The 24,486-nt window shown below is 40.7% G+C and overlaps 1 protein-coding gene across 1 annotated transcript; it reads right to left on the reverse strand.

Moving 5' to 3' along the window:
* Positions 1-8,520: 8,520 nt before the first annotated feature.
* Positions 8,521-20,147, reverse strand: LOC118470186 (uncharacterized). The gene is made up of 5 exons (XM_035947501.2): positions 19,386-20,147; positions 13,965-13,995; positions 13,792-13,875; positions 13,399-13,638; positions 8,521-11,962 (listed from the first exon to the last, which is right to left on the reverse strand). Exons 1-5 carry the CDS (start codon positions 19,773-19,775, stop codon positions 11,421-11,423), a joined length of 1,287 nt encoding a protein of 428 aa, XP_035803394.2. The 5' UTR covers positions 19,776-20,147; the 3' UTR covers positions 8,521-11,420.
* Positions 20,148-24,486: the final 4,339 nt, after the last annotated feature.

The raw sequence follows: 24,486 nt of genomic DNA on the forward strand, positions 1-24,486 counted from the left end.
TCAATGATCAAAATGTTCAAAATCTGTTATAAATTTAAAAAATAAACATATTTCAAACATGAAATCGTCATTGTGTTGACAAAAATATAATACAAACAATAATACAAATGATTATTCTTAATCAAAATGACTAAAATGGTATAAAAACACATTGATTCTAATGTGGGTCATTTTTGACCCACTGATGGAAGAGTGTAAGGTCCAGTCACTGGAGCATCTAAGGGTTAAAGAACCTCTTTATTCAGTGGATGGTTCCTCCATCAATAATCTATTGGTCTATTCAGCATCAGAAAAAAAGTCCTTTACTGTTTCCCAAATCTGAAGTTGGCATTTTATATTACGTTGTTCCGTCTGACCAACAGTCCAGATCCAAAATATGACAATAGAAGGAACCCAGAAGTTCTGGTTGTGTGAGACACCTTTGGGGATCCTTTAAAGAACAGTTGAAGCGTTTCTTTGTGGAGCTATAAATAGATCTACTAGTGCACCTTTATTTTTCTGAGTGTACATAGGAGATTATTCGGCACAAAGAGGCTCACAGAACAAATAGTGTTTACTGTATGTGACCTTTCCTTCCCGTATTAATTCTCCAGAAATGCATCTTAAAGAGCCCATTATTTCTGACTCACGCTTAGATAAACAAACTAGTTGTAATTGCGCATTTCCCTTTAGGTCCCCGCGTTATGAGCGCATTCTGGGTGAGGTTATTCTATCAAGGGCAGACATCTAAGAGGAGGCAACTCTTTTAGAGATGTTGGAAATGCATCATAACTCCGGAAATAACAATCAGAACAACACTGAGCTTCTGTTTTCCACCTCAGGAGCAGCAGTCCTCATCCTTCACGGGATTATTACATATCAGGATGCAGTTTATTCCTCAGAGCGAGTCGTAAAGAAACCAGCCAGTTGGCCCTAAATGGCAAACGAGAGAGCAACAAAACAGGAGGCCACTGTTATGCTGATGCTGATAATGATGGTAATAAGAGGCGGCGCGCTCAGTTGTGAAGCTAATTTTGCTCTGCTGCTGCCGGCAGCGGGAAAAAAGGGGCGAATGGGCCTTTCCTCAGTCAATATGCAAATGGCAGAAGTCTTGCAGAGTTGATGTTTATTCATACAAACGGAATCAATTTGCAGACACAGTCGAAACTTTTCTTCTCACCATCTCCTCCGAGCTGTGAGGGCGCAGTGCGCGGCGACTATTACTGGAGGCAATTAGCGCGTAAAGGAGATGTCCAAATGTACCGGACTGGCTGTGTGTGGGGCCCAGAGTTTGTCTTGACACCTCGGGGAGAAGAGCTACAGTTAGAGGGAAATGTCCCAACACCGAGGCCTCATTTACAAGCAGTCAATAGCTTCCTGCTAACGTGTGTGGCAAGAGATGGAGAAACCAGCGATCACAGAATTACAGTACTATAGTACTGTAATGACCCTTATAAGGGTCATTCCAGGACTGGAAGACACTTTACATCCTACCTAACAAATTTCAAATAATGATAATGCTCAAACGTGCACTAGTTGTGTAAATTTATTTGTCTTGAGACCAAATCTAAAAACAAACAACAAAAAAAGAGGAGAATAGGAAAAAAGAATGTTTGAAAAATATTTTTGAAGTAGAGTTCCCCCTAAATTGCCATTTTTCTCTTGTCCCACCCCCCTGATGACCGAACTTAATCTCAAATAAATCAGTTAAAATGAAATTTAAATCTCATTTTTTGGAATCATTTTCATTGATGTCTCTCGTAATTGTGGGAACATTTTTTAATCAACATAATATTTAAAATAATCATTATTATGCATGGAACGTGTGTCCCACAACAACCCTGTCAGCATAACATTTTTAGCTGGTAGAAGAAGAAGAAAACAGTGAATCACATGAAACGCTGGAATTAACATCATCAAACAGTTTTCTAAAAGAATAGTTAGAGCAAAGCTATGTCCTCTCTTCTATTTTTCATATTTTCATAATATTGTCAGCCTTGACTAAATGTCTCACTCTACCTCAGGCAACCCTGTTATGCATATTATCAGGATCAGACTAATTCTTCTTACTTTTTTCTTGACTTTTTCCATCAGTAAGTTTGTCCTCTTGCTCAGCAGTAACAGTTAGCTAAATATCTAGATTCTACTCTTGAGAAAAAGCTAACATCAGCATGGATTAGCAACCCTGTTATTATGATTAATAATAATAATAATAACTTCATTTATATAGCACTTTCAAGTCAAAAAGCTTGAGGACAAGCAACAGATAAATTACAATAAAAAAACAATGGCTGAAAAGACACAAGAACAATAGTAACAACGATAAAACTGGTAAAGACAAGTTATGATTCATATACAGCAGGGAACAAGTGGGTCTTTAGCTTTGCTTTGAACACCTCTACTGAGGAAGCTTGCCTAATGTCAGACGGAAGAGCATTCCATAAAGATGGTGCATGGAAATAAAAAGACTGTCTTCTTTTTAACAGTCAGCAGACCTGTCCTCTGGAAGCACAAGGACCTTGCTGGTTCACATGGGACTACCAGCTCCTTTAAACATGTTGGCCCAGTGCCATTTACAGCTTTATATGTTAAAAGAAGTATCTTAAAATCAGCTCTCACATGAACTGGGAGCCAATGGAGTGAGACTAACACTGGTGAGATGTGGTCATATTTCTTTGTTCCCATCAGAATGCAGGCTGCTGCATTCTGAACCATCTGTAAACTATGAAAGCTCCTCTTAGGCAAGCCAGACAGGAGAGCATTACAATAATCCAATCTAGAAATCACAAATGAAGGGATAAGAACCTCAGCATCCTTAAAAGACAAGAAAGAGTGAATCTTAGCAATCCTCCTAGGGTGGGAGAAAACTATTTTTGTCATCTCTCATATGTGGGAGACAAATGTAAGAGACTGATCAAAGATCAGGCCAAGGTTTTTAACAGTGTCCTTGCACTGAATGATGCCATCATCTAAGGTCCAGACAGCGTTATTGTTCAGATGATCTAGTCTTTCCGAGCCCATCACAATCATCTCAGTCTTGTCTGAGTTGTTTGATTAGAGTAGGGTTAGCAAACACCAAATAAAACATGGAGTTAAAATGCTACCACTGATGTGTAAGCTGAGCCAATCAAGCCTTTGATAGTCTATGATCTATTATTGATGAATATGGAGCAGAAAATTGAAAAAGAGAAGGTGAATTCTTCAAAAATGTTGAAGTCCAAATGTCCTCCAATTCTGGAATGACCCAAAATCATACTTGAAAACTTTAGGTAACAATACACTACACAAGCATTACAAACACAATTTGAACAAATTATTATGTCATAAAATATCCCCATATTAGTGTTATAATAATGCAACATATTGCGTTTGATTATAAATGTAGCATTAATCATCACATTCATGCTGTATTTGGTAGTAATGGGGTAACTGGGGTCTATTAGTTGTCTATTTTCATAAGGAAATAGATACAACATGTGTACATGGAACAAATGTGATTAAATGTTGACATACAAAAACTTGGTAATTGTAAAGCGAAAAATAAAATCTGGACAGGGGACATCTTTCCCCAGATTCAAAGAAATCATGATTGAAATTGTTTTGAATTAGGACATCTTTAAATGGAATTATGTTCAACCAACAAACTACACTCAGTTAAAGGAAATAGCTTTTTTTTTTTAAATTACTAGTCTAAATATTGTCCTGGTTAGATGAAGAAGGCAACGTGAAATCCTGAACTTAAGGTGAAGAAAAAATAGGTTATCAAATCAATTTCATTAAGTTTCCTCACCTTGAATTTAGTTTCAAACCAAGTAATGCAGATTCTTACCCTGGTTTACCAAAAGCTCATTTAGTTGTTTTAAACACTGTGTAATACCTCAATACATCATATTTTGTCTATGCATCTACAGTGGTGGAAGACTAGCTTAAGCAATTGTTTGATTTCAAAAAAAGAAGAAAAAAAAGACGGCCAGTATGAGCTTTAAAGTAAAATTTGGTTAAAAAAGCGTTCCATTTTATTATTTTTGGGTACTTGGCATAACACCATTGGTCATGAAGGAGATAATTTTGGGTATACTGTAGGCAGTTTCACCACAGCAGTGCATACCATTTTATAAACAACTCAAAAGTTCTTGAAATGTCCAAACTGTAACTGATAAATACAATGTATGTAGCAGAGTACAACATGCAATATTTCTGTCTAAAATGCATAAAAGAAATTTTAAAAAGTGTCAAAGAGAAATACATCCAAATTGGACTTCAGTAAATGTACACTCGTGTACTATATGGAAAGTAATTTAAGGGACCTATTCACCACGTCATTAAACACATGAAAGATTGAAATTGTATTTTGCTGTTTTAGTCAAACCTTTTAGGCTACAAACATTATTATGAAGGATTCTGTTGATATAGTAACGTTCGTAATTGCATCCATTTTTGTGAGCAACTTGATGCTGATTTAAAACTACACATAAGTTGAGATAGCTTCATGAAATTGGCCTTCCATATAAACATTTCTTCACAATGAAGTGAGGATTTTTGAAGTCTCCTCCACTACCTACTTCACAATAACTTCTGAAATTTGCCAGACTACAGCACTGGTTAACCCTGACTTTCAGACACAATGTACCCAGTGTTACCCTCTTTTTAAATATGATAACTTAAAGCTCTGACATCGATTCTGATCTACTAATGCCAGGATGTAGGGGATAATGCCAATGAAATGATGAAGATCGTTGTAATCAGAGGTGTCACAAAGTCTGATCGAGCCAGCACAAGGATCTGATTGAGGGAATGGAAGTCCTGGAAGACCTGAAAGACCAGGATGTACCCAAAGCCTGTTCCATGCTGATGGGGTTGATAGATGCACTCAACCTCCCCTACCCAAAAGAACCGAGGAACACTTTTGAGGTGTTTCAAAAAATTTTATGGAGCTGGATGATCTGAAAGTCAGTCCAAAGCTATTGTCTCACAAAAATAAATTGCTGTATTAAAAATGTGAACAGGAGATGTTGGAGATAGAGATGTTGCAGATGTTGTACAAGAAAAGCACTCAGAGAGCGAAGTACTCTGATGGATGAAACCTGTGATAGAAAATGAACTTGTGCTGAGCACAGGCGTGTGTTCTGCATGTGTACGTTATGTACAGATAATGAATCACGTGACCTAAATATGCAGGGAATATGAGGGAATTGATGGGACTCAGAAACACCCCCATGATTTAATCAGTTGTTCCTTGAATCATTTCCGATGGATAAGTCCCGATAAGTCCGCAGTGGTGGATTTGTAGTAGAATCACAATCATGTGATCATCAGCAGGCAGCTGACGTAGTGTTCACTTGTTGTCATAGTTACAGTGACGCCATGCTGCTATCTCGCAATGATACAGAAATCTTTAACAAATCTGTGGATCCAGACTATAAGCCGCATCACTGTCAAAATCTAATCACTTGGTCCTTGTGTCATTTCTGACCTTCCCTGAAAATTCCATCCAAATCTGTTAGTCCGTTTTTGAGTAATGTTGTTAACAGACAGACAGATTCACAGACAGACAAACGTATGCCGATGGTCACATAAGTCCACTGCTTTGCTTGGCAGAGTAGCAATATGTATACACAAGTTAAACTATAGAGTAGATGTAATGCTGACAGCATTTTTTAAAGTGTACACAAGTTTAAAGATACAGCAACTGTAGTCTTGAAGGCTTTTGTGTTTGTTCTTTACAATAAAATGTCATGAAACTTGAATTGCTTCGTGTAAGTTATTCTGACTGAAGTGAAATAATACAATACAATACAAGAACTTTATTGATACATAAGTTACGTCAGCAAAATAAAATTGAGGAAGCAATTTGCATGTGCATTTCTAAGTAGAATGGAAGTAAAATATTAGGTTCGACTAGCTGAAATGAGATAATTTGATCACTTAATATCATCAAAACATTTTCATTAAAATTAAGTTGGTTCAACTTGAGGTAGAAAGGAAATTATGTTGGCTGTACTGAAATAACTGAGATAGTTGAACTATAAAAGTCTTTTAGGTTTTACTCAGAAGTTGGCTCAGTTGGAATTACTTAAAAAGATCAATGCAAATTGTTACCTAATTTCTTCTTTAAGTTGAGTCAGTTTTCTTATTTTTCATTTTAAATAACGTAGAAATACTAGTTTTTATTGAATAATAAATTTTAAAATCTGTGTTCATGGTGGCGATGGTTAAGTAAGTGGCAACTGAAAACTGAAAAGTTAATTTCCTTACCTCAATATAGTTTGTTGGTTCAACATAATTTCATCAGAAGTTGTTATAACTCAAAATGACTGATGCAAACGGTTGCGCCAACATTATTTTTAAAGTTACTGGTTGTATTCCACCATTACTTTACACAACTGTTCAAAAGTTTGGGGTCACTCAGACTATTTCATGTTTTCCTTGAAAACTCACACTTTTATTCATATGCTAACATAACTGCACAACGGTTCTCTAATCATCAATGAGCCTTTCAACACCATTAGCTAACACAATGTAGCATTAGAACACAGGAGTGATGGTTGCTGGAAATGTTCCTCTGTACCTCTATGGAGATATTCCATTAAAAATCAGCTGTTTCCAGCTAGAATAGTCATTTACCACATTAACAATGTCTAGACTGTATTTCTGATTCATTTAATGCTATCTTCATTGAAAAAAACTGCTTTTCTTTCAGAAATAAGGACATTTCGAAGTGACCCCAAACTTTTTAACGGTAGTGTGTATAACATCTGAATGAGTTAAGTAATCAAAGAGATGTAAAGCTCTAATAAATAACCCACAGTATGTGCTTCTGAAATGTGGCAGAGTTTAGGGGCAGGGCAGGATTATTTGGTGAACCTTTCAACAGCGAGGCAATTCAAGGGGCTTTACATGAGACAAAACAGGCATTAAGACATAAAAGAAACAATAGACAATACACAGGAGGAGAAATGACTAAAATACAACAAGGCCATAAAAGAGCAGAATGACTGAACAGGAGAATAACAATGCAGCAGTAGAGGCAAGAAGCAATCGCAAAACTGTACTTAAGTGCAGCACTGGTGTGAATCTGCGTGCTAATGCTCCACCAAAGCATCTTTTCACTCAGTTCATCAGCTCAGAACGCCAGCATCAACGGAGCTGCCAAATACGCACACATGGCGCAGCGCCTTATCCATCCTTCCTGGCAGCCTCCCCCTCCCTCCCTCTCTCTCCTGTCGGCACTTTGAAATCTGCATCACCCCGCTCTCATTTCTGTTTACAAGAGTCAAATTGCTTCCACACACTTTATTTGTAAAGGCCGGTGGATGTGCAGGGAAGAGAGGGAGACAGAAAGCGGAGCTGCGCCAGGGGCGGTCACGGCACACGCATTCTGAACCCGCGCGGTAAATACCTCCACCGTTAAACATCAACACACAGTCATCCTGATGAGTGGTCTGAGAGGCGACAGTCTAACAAGCTGCTCCTTGACTCATCGCTTATTACCGAGTCTGACCCGCTTCTTCACTCATTTCGTGCATGCATGAAAATGAATGATGCTCAATGGAAAGTTGGCCCAAACTCCACTGCTCCTCCTCCTCCTCCTCCTCCTCCTCACAAGTGCCCCCGAACAGCTCCTTCTGACTGATGCTTGTTTTAATTGCAAGCATTTCCCCCCCTCTTCTGACAATAAGATTTACAGTTTGGGTGGTCTGACAAAATACTTTGAGATTGTTCTTTCCAAAGAGGCCAACAGTCACTGAGAAACAGACAGGGGAGGAGAGGAGGATGGGACAGGACGGAATTGTTCAGTGGGCTCCGCATTTCTTAATCATATGTCCAGTGGTCACAGGCAGAATGAATGTGAACATCAGCCAGGCCGAGCATAAATACTCCTCGGCACCAGTGGTTCTTAAAATGGGGCTTGGAGCCATGAAGATTGAGGAGAAAATAAGGAAAAGTTTATGCTTTCACTATGCCAGAATCACACAAAATGAATCTGTGCCCAACATGCAAATCTTGGAGAGTCTGGAGCTAAGAGCCAATGAGGAGGAGACAGAAGGGAAGGTCTTACTGCAGAGAAAGGCTAAACTACCAGAAGGATTAAAGCTAACAATTTTTATTTAACCAGCGACCAATAAAATGGCACCTACATGACAGAAAAAGTGCACCAAGACCTATAATGTTTGTTCTTATAGAAGCATGAGGAGTGAAACCAAGACTAAACCCCTGAACTTTAAGTTAAGTTTGAATTTTAGTTTTAATCTGCAATTTTAAACATGCATTTACTTTTTAGGGCTGCACAGTGGCTTGGTGGTTAGAACTTTGACCTTGCAGCTAGAAGATCCCCAGATCGCGTCCCGGCTTTCCCGGGATCTTTCTGCATGGAGTTTGCATGTTCTACCTGTGCATGTGTGGGTTTTCTCTGGGTACTCTGGCTTCCTCCCACAGCCCTATGATAGACTGGTGACCTGTCCAGGGTGTCTCCTGCCTTCACCCTAAGTCAGCTGGACTCCAGCCCCCCATGACCCTAACGAGGATTAAGCGGTGTATAGATAATGGATGGATTTACTTTTATTAACAGGATAAAAAATCTATTTGAGAGACTTTATTTAAATATTACTAGAGCCTCTCAAGGCCCCTCCATCCACCCCCTGCTCAAAACATTAACATGGTTCAGTTCCAATAGAAGAACATTATCTGCAAATACATCCGCGACCAAAAGAGAAAAATATACCATTGAGACAGGAAACAACAAGATAGAAAAAATATTTGGCTGTTATTGTCAAATGAAAGGTAAATTAACACAAATAGTGTTTTAAGTTTGGGATTTTCAAAATCATTTTTATATGAACATGAATTGTATCTTTGAGTTTCTAAAATTTCTTTACTTCTCTTGTTACCTGTTAGAGACAAATTCACCTTAAGGCTGCTGATATACATGATTTACACCAATGCGTTGAAGTAGACGGTGGCTGTGACAGCAACAGATTTGTTCCCTTTGTTTGTGTACTGTGTGTGTTTCCAGAGGATTGAAAAGCACAATCACCGTGGGCCGAAAACCATGTATTTATTAAAACATTCCTTTTTAAAAAAAAAATAATATGAACATCCAGCATTTTATTTTTTCTATACAATGTTCATAAAAGGGGGCTCCTGCACACTGTCTAACTTGCAATTTGTACTACTATACTATACTATACTATACTATACTATACTATACTATACTATACTATACTATACTATACTATACTATACTATACCTTCAACGTTGCAACGTTTCAGTACGGTCATTATCAAATGGTGATCAGTTTCAATTTCAGCAAATCATATTTGCCAGATGAAGGTCTACTCTAGAATATGAATGTCGATTTGGGATTGAGCTGAATTGGTCCCTTTTAAAGATGAATCTACAGGGTGTCCCTAAAGTCACATCCACTGAGAAGTACCAGTTCAACTCTTTCTTCTTTCAACAAAGCCATATTTGATCTGTGGAGGCAAAAAAATGTATAGTTAATGAGATTTCCTGTGTCCAGACTTTAGGGACACCCTGAATATGGCTCCACTTCACTTGAATGAAATCTGCTTCTCAGGCCCAGTACACAGAAAAGTTTTCAAACTTCTGCATTTGCATTGTGTGATCCACTGCACACGTGGTCCCTGCTGGTTCCCACTAAACACTGACAACACTGATGACACCACATAATGAAACACATTCTTCTAGGCTCTGAGGAGGCTCTACAAATATAAAGCATCCATGTATTTCCATAATAGAATAAATAAAACCCTGCCGTTGCAGCAGCCGGTGGTTTTACAAACGTCTTTTGTAAATGCCATCTGTGGGAAAAATATTTTTGTTTGTATGTAGCAGTTTTGTGAGTGACCAGTAGGAAAACTTAACGGCAAGGCTGCAGTGGAGCTGTATCCATCTGTCGCAATACATCCACACTGAACACAGAACTGCTTCCTTCTAAACTTTAGCACAATGTAAACAGAAGCCATGGTGAAACTTGAGGTTACGATATTGTAAATGCTGAAATTGGAGATGTGGTTGGCTTCTCAGCCAGACAGACTGTGTGAGTTTTTTTCTTTCAAAAACTCTGGGCCGTTGTGGCGATCCAAATCTGCAGCTGTCCTCACTTTCGGGTCTAAACAGCCATGCACTGAACTGCATCTCTAATTCTGAGAGACGTGCACAACCCAAAGCTTCCAAGGAACGCAAGACGAGTGCGGAGATATACAGAGTTTAAAACCAGTATACTGCAGCTTAATGGTGCAAATGTCATGTAGCTTTAGTGGAATTTTATTTGGTTGTACTTTAAAATGCAGTAATCTATCCTGGGTGCTGGGGTCAGAGTGACATGGCTGTGCAACTTTGTGTTGTGCTCTCCTGTTAGTCAAGAACCTAAAAAAAAGTGACCATGAAAAAGTAAAAAAAATAAAAAACTTCTAACAGTATGTTGAGAAAAGAGGCTGAAATTGGTGACATTTCCCAACTTTGATTCCATCAATAACCAACACAGATGCACGTGTTCACTTGTTGATTCAGTCATTTGACAGACATCACATACATTAAAACGGGACTGAGGTCCATTGAGGCTTTCTTTGTAAAGTTCCTAAAGTTTCTGTGCTATGCTACTACATGTGCTATCCCAGTTCTTCTTTAAAACAAGTTCTCACATGGGGTGGCCTGAGCTAGCACATCCATTAGGGCTTCTTGGTATTAAAGCTGTTGGGAATCTCTTAGCTCATTCCTTTTTCCAGTTCATCACCTGCTGTCTTTAATTCATGCATGCTGTTTTCTCTTTCTCGCTCTCTGTTCTCCTGCTCTCTGTCACCCCCTTTGAAGTCTTGGGGAGTCCTGTGGTTTTCAAAGGGTCAGCAAAGGGCAACCCTACTGTCCTATCGAGGACGGACCGCGGGATAAACGGATGCTACCACCTGTCCTTGCCGATCTGTGTCAACACCACTGGTGTCACTGTACTCGCACCTCATCATCTCACCTCCTGCTGCTTGTACGTTATTCCCTCTTGCTCACACACACACCGAAATGGAGGAGCGACCGAGCTAACGCTCAGTGTAGTGCTGCTTCTCACATACACTGAAACGTGCACACTGCTGGTCCAGGACCCCCACTGTCTGACAACCGTCACACTGAGACAAATCAAGAAGTCCCGCTGCTACAAGCCCACCCTTTCCTCACACTTCACATTACAGAGGACTCTTTCTGCCCCAAGCCCAAACCAGTGGGGGTTGTTTAGCTGAGAGAAAGGCCTGTGTCCTGGGGAGAGAGTCAATTGCCGGTCCGGGGTCACACAGAGAGTAGAAAGAGGCAGCTAAAAGTCCCTCCAGATAAAAAAAATTTGCCTTTCAAATGACAGCCATAGATCAAACTTTGTAGGGGAACCGGGGTCTTTTTGTTGCTTCCATTGAAGAGAAAGTTTTAGAAGTTCTTCTCATTCAGCTTCAGTTTCCTGTCCTGCTTGGTCAGAGGGAAAACTCCCAGGAATTGCCACATCTGGAAGGGAAGCCAAGGTGGAGCAGGACGATCCAAAACTGGACACCAGGCCCGAGTCTGAGTCTGACAAAGCCAGCTCCTCAAACTTCTGTATCACTTTCCTGACAGACTGAAAGGGAACCTCCCTGCGCCACCGACTACCATCGGCCCTACAAGGCCCCCTGTAAGCCGAGTCCTTACTGAGAAACACATGAGGAGGAGGGGGAAGGCCGCAACGCAGCCTCAGCCTGCCCTGACCCAGGCCCAGGGTTGGGAGCACTCCACCAGGGCTGAAGCTGGTGGGCAGTGTGGTGAGATGCTCCTGGGTCAGAGGGTTGTGGAAGCTCAGGGTTCCCCCTCCGATGTTGAGGAAGACCCCGAAGGTTTTGATCTGAGGTGGGACAGTGCAAACTGGCTCACAGCTCCCATCGTACACGGCACAGAAAGACGAGCCCTGCCTCTGAAGCCACCAGCCAGTAGAGCCGTTCAATGAGATCACACCTGAGGGAGATGAAAAAGCAAATGAATCCATTCTTCCTTGTATGATTTCCGAAGTCCCGATAAGTCCGCAGTGGCAGATTTGTAGTAGGATCGCAATCATGTGATCATCAGCAGGCAGCCGATGTAGTGTTTACTTGTTGTCATAGTTACAGTGACACCATGCCGCTATCTGGCAATGATACAGAAATCTTTAACAAATCCGTGGATCAGGACTATAAGCCACATCAATGCCAAAATCTAATCACTTGGTCCTTGAGTCTTTTCTGACCTTCTAAGAAAATTTCGTCCAAATCCGTTATTCCGCTTTTGAGTAATGTTGCAAACAGACAAACAGACAGACAGACAAACCAACACTGATCATCACATAACTGCCCCACATTCCTTGTCGAAGTAAAACTAATGATGTGTCTGTCTGTTTCCTCCCTCTAGCTTGTGATTAGTGCTGATTAGTAAATTCTGTGCTGCAGACATACAACTAGGCTAGTAAACATGATAGCTGTCAAATGCTGGAAGTATTACTGTAAGCATGTTAGCAATGAGACATTAGCATTTAGCTGAAAACACCTAAAAAGTTGTGTGAGTAAAGCCTTGAGCATGGAGCTGTGAGCCTTGGTCTACTGTTGATCTGATGTTAGAAAGTTGAGGGCACCTTTGATATCAGAGGGTTCTGATGACAGTAGCTTTGAACACAGGAAATGTCTGAAGCAGCTGAAGATAAGGATTATATGTGCCACAAGATGAATCAGATAATTCAGACGCAGAATTGGGCTATAATATTGCAGTCTCAGACAATATATGCTGACTGTGAACAGGACTGTGTTTTATGATGAGAGCTGCTCAACCTGCACTGCTTAGTAAAGTTTGACAAAATACCAATACATTTTAGAGCTTATCGTAGATGTAATGTGATGTGGATAAGTACGGCATCAATATTTCAGTTACTGAAACATTTTTTAGGCATTTTAGAAGTTTAATACTTTTGATGACATAATACTATCAGGGAGGCATCTGATCTGTCCAAAATTCACTCTGCAGTGTGACAGTAAGCCCAAACACAAAGCAGCAAGAACAACACATGGTATGGCCCCCACAGAGCCTGATCACAACATCCCGGAGTGAGTGTGGGGTTATTTAACGAGACAGAAAGCAGTGAGACATTTCTCCAACATGATTAGACTGGGTTTCTTCTCTATTAATCGAATGTCCTCATGTTGCCAAACCAGTGATCAATGGTGTGTCAATGGTCTAACCACTTGGTGGCACTATGAGCTATGAAGTTTTCTGATGAAGTGTGCATGTGTGTGTGTGTGTGTTTGCGTGTTCATGTGTGTGCGGGCCTGAACAAGCACAGTCCTGCTGACTAATGGTGAGGGTTTCTGGAAGCAATAAGCAAACTGGCATGGAACCAATCAAAACAAACTCCAAAGAGCTCTTACCAATCCTGTAGACGGAGCTGTTAGAGACGTCCACTTCCCAGTAGTATTGTCCCCGTGCAATCACAACATCAGCGCATACATGAAAGAGGGCCCTGGGGTCAGGGCTCATCGTCGATTTCCTGATCTTGTTTTCTGGAGGAGGGGCTGGGGGACTCTGTCTGTGGTAGGTGACCGTGAGGGAGGAGTTGGAAAGATGGAGGGATGGAGGGGCAGTTGAAGGGTCCAAAGCAAAATGCAGTCCTGAAATAGGCCAGAGTTACAATAGGACTGAACAGAGGAGGAGGAGAATATTTAATAATTTAATAATTCCTACATTCAAATATATCACTCGCCTTCCTTCTAAACACAAACTGGTATTTCTTGGGGATTAAAAGCATCAAACAGGAGTCTAACCAAAAACAGACTGCTCCATTTCTTCTTCTTGCAGGTCTACAGCACCATCCTCTGGTATTATTGAGGAACTGGCAGCTCTGGAGCCTGAGACAAATAGTGAAGGATGATAAGGTTCCCTTATTAACGGCAAGAATCACATGTTTTATTCCAGGAATGAGCAGGACCATACTCACAATGTAAACTGGTCTGTGCTGTTTTCTCCTCCTAAATGTAGAACATATAGGACAGTATGAAATATACAAGAAAAACATAATTAATCCATACAAGAAACATTAGCCACATCAGAGGGAAATTAATATTTTAATATTGCAACAAAAACACTTATTTGCAGTCGCTGTAGCATCAAATAAATGACAATTATAAATATATCTATACTGTTGTTCAAAAGTTTGGGGTCACTTATTTTTGAAAGAAAAGCAGTTTTTTTCAGTGAAGACAACATTAAATGAATCAGAAATCCAGTCTAGACATTGCTAATGTGGTAAATGACTATTCTAGCTGGAAATGGCTGGTTTTTAATGAAACATCTACATAGGGGTACAGAGGAACATTTCCAGCAACCATCACTCCTGTGTTCTAATGCTACATTGTGTTAGCTAATGGTGTTGAAAGGCTAATTGATGGTTAGAAAACCCTTGTGCAATCATGTTAGCACATGAATAAAAGTGTGAGACATGAAATTGCCTGGGTGATGCCAAACTTTTGAATGGTAGTGTATACACACACACACACACACACACACACACACACACACACACACACACACACACACACACACACACACACACACACACACACACACACACACACACACACACACACACACATATGCTCTGAGACATCAAAAAAAGGTTCGGCTTAATTGAATTGTTTTAGGTGAGCTGTCCACCTGTCCAGGTGTCCCCTGCCTTCACTTTAAGTCAGCTGGGATAGACTCCAGCCCCCCACAACCCTAATAAAGTTTAAGCGGTATATAGATAATGCATGGATGGTTGAATTTTTTTATATTTCAGGAAAATCACTTGTACTCTTTCCTCCATCAGAATGCTACAGTTGGGAGACAATTAGCTTAGCTTAGCATAAGGGCTTAGATAGACTGTGTAATAAAGATGGACATAGTCTTCCGGTCTCAAAAGTGAAGCCGATGCAAAAGTGCTTTGAACCTGTGTTCTGTATTCTAATAGCCAGCAGGAGGCGACTCTTATGGCTGCAAATAATGCATATAAGTCTATGAGAAAATGATCCAACTTCCCACTTAACTTATTGACTGAGTAAACAGCTTCCCTAATGAGTTCATGATCTAAAGATGTCTCAGTGGATAAGTCCATCTTTTATATACAGTCTCTGAACTAAAATAGGTAGAAAACTGCAAGCCTGGCTCTCTAAAAATAACAAAATCAACCTACCAGCACTTTCAAGAAGTCCGATTAACATCTTGTTTTTTAAAAACAGCTGTTTTCTTGGGGACCATGCAAGCCTATGCCAATCCTCACTGCAGTAATCGTCAGTCTTGACATTAGAGTGAAGTTAGCAGCAGCTAATTGGCACGTGGTTTTTGGTACAGAGTCAAGAAATAAGACCTAAGATAAGGTTTAGACATGTTGCTTGTTTTGACATATCAAGCTGATCCCCTGATAAAAAGGACACGTCATCACACGTCAGATGACGTTCTGAGGAAGACTGCGGACGTAATGGAAACATGTCAGCAAGGTAAAAAAAAAAACTCACCCTTACAAACTTGTTGGGAAAAATGAATTGCTAATCTAAGCTCAGAAGTGGGCTTGATGCCATTAACATGAGACACGTTGTTGGTCTCAGGAGGCTCCTCTCTCTGATAACAGGATTCATCTGTCACTGAGGGATATAAGACCACAACAAATTAACACCTTTTGGCCATAAACCATCTTCCATCCGTCCCTCTATGTCATCAGTTGATTCATCCTCCTCATCAGCTGAAGCATGATCCTGATCATGGTAGGTTTTCTCTTCTTCTGACCCAAATTCTGCTGGTTCCTCCTCATCTCTGTCCTCCTCAGGAGGGTTCCACACGAAGCTAAGAGTCTTTAATGAAGTACAGCAGCTCGTCATTGTGCTGCCTATGTTTTTAACGTTGTCTTGTCTCCATGTGGGAAAAGGCTCATATGAGGTCTGTGTTTAGTCATCTGCTGAACTTCTGCCTCAGTGCACCACCTAGTGGTGGGCTATATTTGGTCTGGGAGGACTAGAGATTGTTCAGATTTGAATTTAACACCCACAGCTCAGAGACTTCCCAATGTGATGCAGCTGCCGCTAGTGCAAATTTTTAACTGGTAGTGTTGATCATACAAATGGAAACACTCAGGCTCACGTGGACTAACACAATCCAAAATTCTCGGACATTTGAGACCCTTTCCATTGCACACATTGACGAAGATAAAAACTAAGAACTGAACTGAACTGGCTGGTGTGCTGTCTATCCCCTCATGATATATTACACACACACTGTACCTATCGGCAGCACTGGGATGTAGCAATGGCATTTTTTTAAAATTTCATTTTCATGTATTTTTTAATTTTTTTAATAATAATTTGATTCATCTATATATGTATTGTCTCTATTTAATAATACTAATAATAATTATTATTTTTTAAAACTTCCCCTGGCATGTTCTGTATGTTTGTTAGTTATTTAGAGTCTGTTTGCTTTGTTACTGTTTTTCTTTTTTAAAAAAAAGAAAATAAAATGTTGAAAAAAAAACCACCCACTGCTGTATAAAAGGAGCCATCATCCTTTTTTCTTTCTCTCTTTTGTTGAGGAGTATAATATGGAACCGTCCACGTTATTCTATGTCACTAATATATCTCTGATATGAAACTAGGTTAAATTTGGTCCATGGACAGCAGTGAGGATGTACATGAACTTAAAAATATCCATTTCTACATTTTATTTGCCTATTCCAATTGTATTTACTGTGCACTAGCCCTTTTTGCTGCCACTGTATCCTGAATTATGGCCAAGAAAATCTTAAACCATTGATTTAAGCACTAACAACTCATTTCAACTTTTCAATGAAAATGATCCCTGAAATATTTTAGATGTAAATCTATAACGTTGATTCCTGTGGAATGTGCAGATCTATGAATTCATCACCTCTTTTTTCATCACCCCTACCCACTCACTGCAGCTTGAGCACACCAGCTCACCGTCAGCTCCACTTAAACACTACAACTACACAACACTACACAATGGGAAAGTTGTAAGAGTAAATTAGCCGTAAATGTTTGAACCAGGGGCTGCACAGTGGATCGGTGGTTATCATTTTCGCCTTATAGCTGGAAGAATCCCAGTTTGCATCCCGGCCTTGCTGGGATCTTTCTGCATGGAGTTTCCATGTTCTCCTTGTGCATGCGTGGATTTTCTCCAGCTTCCTCCCACAGTCCAAAAACATGCTGAGGTTAGTTGGTGATTCTAAATTGTCTGTAGGTGTGAATGTGAGTGTGATTGTTTGTCTTTATATGTCCTCTACTAGTCCTGTGATAGACTGGTGACCTGTCCAGGTGTCCCTTGTCTTCACTCTAAGTCAGCTGGGATAGACTCCAGCCCCCCATGACCCTAATGAGGATTAAGCGCTGTGCAGATGATGGATGGATGTTTGAACCAAAAACTAATTCTGAAAAAGAAAACTATATGGGAAGGTCCATCCTGCAAGTTGTCAGGACTGATTCTTTAGGTTTGTTGCATGTGAAACCCTGGAAGTCTGAATCTGTACTTTTGAGGTTGTCATTAGTCCACTGCAGCCAGGGCACTGACTGTTCAGTTCACTCAGGATGTGTCTTTTAGCATGAAAAAAAAAACCACTATATAGATATATTACAGTTTTTCTCGATTGATAAGACACTAAATTCCATTCACTGCACACATTTCTCAAAAACAGGACTCTGCTGTCAAAATTTTGGACACTATTCATGGTTTGCACACAGTTTCCAAAAGTCTTGCAGTCTTTTTGCAAAAGACTGAACATGTTTTTTGCTCATTTGAACACTCTTTTTCACTCACACACATTTTTCAAAAAATGAACACTAGGAAGCAGAACTGGGACACTGTTCCAACACTGCTGTCATAATTAAGACACAAGTCAAAACTGAAAACACTGTTGCCAGTGAACTGCACACTATAAAACCTGCTGGGAAGCAGAATTAGCTGTTCAGAATGGATGTCAGAGGAACAAGAGGTCATGTTGGAAGAAGAGGACGTGGACGTGGACGACCCAGACCATGGCCAGAACCAGAACCAGAACCTGGTCCTGGACCACTTTACATGGTATGTAAATGTTGTTTGTCTCTTCAGTGACATGTCCATACTGTGACAATACAAGCAGTCAGAAATGTTCTGAGAATGCTGTAAAAAATCTAATGTATAATTCTGGTTCACAAGTGCTGGTAAAATTACAGAAAGTGTACATGACTGACTTTTTCTCTGTTTGGTGTGTGTTTGTTCCAGAGAGTTTTTCAGTTGGATTCTGATGATACACATGAATACATCTATGTGGATGAGGCTGGTTTCAACCTGGTCAAGAGGAGGAGAAGAGGGAGAAACATCATTGGACAACAGGCTATAGTCAACATCCAGGTGGATGCGTGGGGCAACGTAACCCTCTGTGCTGCAATAAATAATCTTGGAGTAATTGACCGTCATGCAGTTCTGGACCCATAGAACACCCAGCATTTGTTGACTTTCCTACATGGACTTAGAGGGCCGAGAACACAGGTGCAGCAGGGCGTTTGGCAAGAATACACGGTTTTTGTTGTTGTCTGGGACAATGTTAGTTTCATAGAGGACTATTGATTCGGGAATGGTTCAATATGAACCTCAAGTTATTGTGGTTTTTCTGCCACCATATTCTCCCTTTCTGAATCCTATAGAAGAATTCTTGTCTACATGGAGGTGGAAGGTATATGAGCAGCATACTTAGGGAACATCTCTATCCATCAGTGGTCTTAGCATGTGGTGATGTTTCTGTTGATGCATATCAGGGATGGATCAGATACACTAGGTCTTTCTTTCCACGTTGCCTGACCAGAGAAAACATAGCTAGTGATGTTGATGAGGTCCTGTGGTCTGACCAGGCTGAAAGAATTGATGCAGACGTGGTGTAAATATTTGCATACTGTACTGTGTACAATACAGTGCTGTATTTTTTGTCTAACATTATTTTTATTTTGTAATGTACAATCAGACACTGCAATGACCCCTCTGATTCATTTATAGGATGCATTTGTGTTTAAGTTGTCATTTTTGAGGGCTGTATTATTATTTTTATACTTCATGTGAAAACACTGAAAGAGGAGTGTTTTGTATTTAGCAGTGCAGTGTCCTACTTTTGCTTTGCGTGTCTTAATTTTGAAAACAAAGTTTAGATTTTGACAGTAAAGTGTGCTTTTAACACAAGTGTGCAGTGCTTTGTGAATTGTGTCCTAATAAAGAAAATAGGGTGCAGTGTTTTGGGAAATGTGTGCTATTTTTCAGGAACCGTGTCTTATCAATAGAGAAAAACTGTAAAAGAGTTAAAAACTCGATTGTTTGAATTTCTCCCTCCTCAATCAGGATGTCTCACCTGCACATGTTGAAGGTGATCTTCAGGCGACCCCCCTTCGATGCCTGTCTCCCCGCTGACACGTTCACGCCTCAGGGTGGGATGTTTTGGCAGACAGGATGTGGCAGACGACCAGGCCCAGCACGGCAGCTCTACACGATGTCTGCAGCAGGGGCACAGCACCGAGCACACAGACTGTCGTGGACCACACGAGCTGGTTCCCTCTGCAGCTGCCACACAGCGAGCACACATAGTATGAGAGCATGGCAGGATCAGGGCCATGTCATAGTCCTGGTTACAAGCTGGACAACAGGGGAACTGCTGCAAACAATCTCTTCCCTCATCTTCTCCTCTAGTGTACGTTTCCACATCCTTGGGCTTTGGTACAGCACAGAAGATCTTTACTGCCATTGTATTTCTTCGTCTAAGTGCCGTCTTCTTGTCGATGTGTCATCCACTTTTGATAATATGTTGAAAATCCACATTTCCTTTTATTCCCAGCACGGAGACAAAACCTGACTATCCAGCAATAATCTTCAGAAAGAAAGGCCTCAGTGTCTATAGAAGCAGAATCCTCCCCGAACAGAGACACAGAGGCGACAGCTTATTGTAAAGATGTCCTTTTTCTAGAAAATCACAAAGATGTTCTAATGGGAGATGATGTCCCACTGCGCCAAAAATGACTGTTCTGGAAGTGAGCAGAAGCACGTTGTCAGACTGCAGGATATAAAGAACACAGCAGAAGAGATATTAAGAAATCCTCCTGTTGTGTCGTGCCGTCTGCCTCCCAGCTGTCTGTGGTGGGTGAGAGAGGTAGAACAGCCTTGCAGATGAAACAGAGAGAGAGAGAGGAGGCCAGCTTTTTGAAGGGTACTCATTGCTTGGGGTTGCTATGGTTATGGCTCTCCCTGCAGAGACGCACAACCACTAGATAATGTGCCCCAAAGAACCCTCGTGCACGCCCACATACACATCTGAATGTTAACAAAGAGCTCATTAATGCCACGAGGAAGGGCCACACCACTTACCGGCGTCCAGACAAAGGAACACACACACTGTTAAACACACATTTACTCCTCCTGGATGCTCTGCTGTGCATCCCTTATGGAGGATTACCAACAGGCAGCACCTTCAGACCTTCAGGAGATCATGAGGTGAGTATCAAAGATATTTGTTGCAACTCTTTGGGATTCACAGAGACAGATCATGGTCCCTCCTCACAGTGTCTACAAAGTCGGGGGCAGAGCTGAGGTCAGGGTGGGGAGGGCCTTCAGAGGCTGTTCATAAAGCGTTGCACTTCCCAGGCAAATCATATGGGAGAGGCATTAGGATTTGCTTTGATTAGCATGTTGTTTTTCGATGGAAAACAATAATTACAGGTGACAAGTTGTGGGAAAAAGAACAAGCAAAAACAGGCGATCGCAGACGAGCCAAATAAGTAGACCTCCTACACAGTGGGATTCCTGCGAACAACAACCACAGTATTGCACAATATAATACCAGTGAAGTTTGTCATAACCTGTTATGAAAACAATTATTCACTCTATAACTGATTTCAATACAGTAGAATAGGAGGCTCGCTGTTAATCACTATAACTAGATTTTCTAATATACTACTGTATTTATTATATAGTGCTACCACTGTAAATATTACTTGTAACTGTAGTTAGTCTTAAATGACATTTTCTTTTTTCAAAATATGAATTGCAGACAAATATTAAAAATGCTAATCTGTCTTTATGATCCAGAAACACATGTTAAGTCATTATCTATCTCCAAATGAGGCAACACAGTGGTGTGGCTTTGACCCACTGATGACATTATATTAAATCCTCACATTAACAGTATTAAGAACTAGGTGTCTGCTTCAACATTCATGTGTAAAATCCCCAACTGCACACAGTTTGTGATGCAAATTTCATCATCCAGCAGTTATCTTTCTGTCAGAGAGGGTAAGTGCTGCGTTCCTGTACCCAAAAAGCTATGCTACATACTACATTGATCAGGTATAACATTATGACCACCTGCCTAATATTGTGTTGGTCTCGTTTATGCTGCTAAAACTCCTCTGACCCAGTGGGGCATGGACACAGGACCTCTGGAGATGTCCTGTAGCACCAGGATGGTGGCAGTGAAGTCTGTGGGTCCTGTGGGTTGCAGGGTGGGACCTACCTAGATCAGGCTGATCCTGGAACATCCCACAGATGCTCAATAAGATTTGGATCTGGGGAGTGTGGGACCCAGGTGCACACTTTAGCTCTGTCGTGTTCCCCGGGCCACTCTTGAGCAGTTTTTGCAGCATGTCGGGGTGCATTATCCTGCTGAGGGTGGCAACTGGCATCAAGGACTGCTGTTTGGGGGGTTGCTTGGCCTGCAATGTTTAGGTAGGTGGTGCATGTCAAACATCCACATGAATGTCAGGAATCAAGGTTTCCCAGCAGAACATTGCATTGTAACAAGAGGATCAATGTTATTTACTTCAGCTGTCAGTGGTCAGAATGTTGTGGCTGACTGATGTACACCAAAGACAGATTTAGTATCTATGCTGATTTTACACTACAGACTACAACAGCTATATGAGCAAGATGGGCAAAGCCCCAGCATTTTTCATTGAACAGCTCAGATAAATCCATTTTACACTTGTCCAATCTGGAACTTCAGACAGGCAAAGTTAGTAAGCAGGACCACCAAGAGAACGTATTCCTCTGAAGGTCATGAAGATCAAAAATGAGCTAAAAGTCAAAGAAATGTTGGATTTATGTTCTTCATTTGATCAGAGATGTTCATGAATGACTGTAAATGAACTCTAAGGTTGCTATTTGTCTTACGGATGCATAGAACTAAGTAAATGCTGGCTAACAGCTTCTCTTGAACCACTTTAGAAGGTGACAAAAGATACTTTTTGTAGATAGTCTGACTTGTGCAGACATTACTGTTGACAATAACATGTCTGTACTAGTTGAAGGATTCCTTCTGGGTTGTTTTTCCTGCAGGATCTTAACATCTCTATTATTTGTCTCTATGTGTATCCCTGTGATAGACTGGTGACCTGTCCAGGGTGTCCCCTGCCTTCACCCTAAGTCAGCTGGGATAGACTCCAGCCCCCCATGACCCTAATGAGGATTAAGGTGTATAGATAATAATAATTTTATCTGGATAGCACCTTTTAGAAGAACACTCACAAAGCACTTTGACAGGTAGAACATACAAAAATGACAAAAATGTACAGAATGGATAGCTAATTAAAAGCTGGTTGAAAGGACAACATCACATAAGGGGGTTGAGAGAGAAGCTGAAGAGAAAATAAAAGACAGAAATAGATTCAGATCAGGAGGTTAGAAAGAGGCACTGCAAGCAGTGTACATTTTAAAAGAGATAAAAAGGTAGAGAGTGATAAAAGAGAAATAAAAGAGAACTTTACTTGAAGGCGAGTCTATAAAAGTGAGTTTTAAGAAGTGATTTAAAAGCATTTACTGATTGGGCGAGCCTTATCTCCTCAGGCAGGTCGTTCCAAAGCTGAGGGGCCCTGATGGAGGAGGCCTGGTCACCCTTGGATTTAACCCTCAACTTTGGAACAACTAGGAGGGACCCACCCGAGGATCTAAGGCTGCGCAAGGGGACGTACGGGGTTAGCATGTCTAAAATATAGCCAGGGGCAAGGCCTGGCAAGCTTTGAAAGTGATCAGTAAAATCTTAAAATCAATTCTAAAACGGACAGGGAGCCAGTGGAGGGAAGCTAGAACAGGGGAGATGTGATGTCATCTGTTAAAACCAGTAAGAAGCCGAGCTGCTGCATTCTGGATCAGTTGGACGTGGGAGAGGGATTTCTGTGGAATACCAGATAAAAGGGAGTTGTAGTAATCAAGACAGGACAAAATGAGGGCATGGATGATTTTTTCAAGGTCTGACTAAGGGAGGATCAGTTTCATTTTGGCAATGGTTCTTATCTGGAAGAAGAAGGACTGGATGACTTTGTTCATGTTGGGGGTGAAACTGAGGTCAGAGTCAAATAGGACGCCTAGATTTCTGGCAACGGGCTTTACATTTGTGGATAGTGGACCGAGGATGTTGGCGGTGAGGCTGTTGTGGGGATTTGGAGCGTTGAACAGTATGATTTCATATTTGCTGTTTAATTGTAAGAAGTTTTGTGCCATCCAACACTTTATATCGTTATAATACAATTGAAAACAGCAGCTAGGCTTTCAGCAGGTCTCAGCGGGAGGTATATCTGTGTGCCGTCCACATAGCAGTGAAAAGAGACACTGTGACACAATTTGACCAAGCTGGAGCATATGAATAGAGAATAAAATTTGGCCTAAAACTGAACCTTGCGCTTCACCACAGGTAATAGGAGCTGAGGAGGAGGAATGGTTACCTATGGTGACCGAAAAGGTTCTCTTTAACCCCTTGATGCCTTAATCTATTTACAATTAAATAAAAAAAAAAACTTGCGTGTTTTTGCTTTCCAGCTGATGCTGAAACAAGTGGAGATTGTTCATTTGTCTATTACACATAGAACAGATATATAATAATAATAACAGATATATAATAATTAGGTCCCACTCCAACCAGTCTTACGAGAAACCAGGGAGTGCAAAATGTTCTGAGCTACGTATTGAATATGCACAAACTGGCATTGGGGGAATGGATACGCTATCTCAGCTGCAGTCTGAATGAAAGTGGTATGTTGCGAATTTGTGACAATAGGCATCAAGGGGTTAAAAAATAACAATAAAACCAGCCAAGTGCAGTATCTCTGACACCAACCCAGTATCTAGGGCGGCCGATTAAAATGGTGTGGTCTACCGTGTCAAAGGCTGCATTTAGGTCTAAAAGAATTAAAACTGGGCTAAATGATCCATCCATACATCCATCCAGAAAATGGAAGGATGAATGTACCCTACCGATCAAAAGTTTGGGGTCACTTAGAAATGCCCTTATTTTTGAAAGAAAAGCATTGTTTTTTTCAATGAAGATAACTTTAAATGAATCGTGAATCCAGTCTAGATATTGTTAATGTGGTAAATGACTATTCTGTCTGGAAATGGCTGATTTTTAATGGAATATCTCTATAAGGGTATAGAGGAACATTTCCAGCAACCATCACTCCTGTGTTCTAATG

The sequence above is a fragment of the Amphiprion ocellaris genome, chromosome 7 (genome assembly GCF_022539595.1).
Source record: "Amphiprion ocellaris isolate individual 3 ecotype Okinawa chromosome 7, ASM2253959v1, whole genome shotgun sequence".
NCBI lineage: Eukaryota > Metazoa > Chordata > Actinopteri > Pomacentridae > Amphiprion > Amphiprion ocellaris.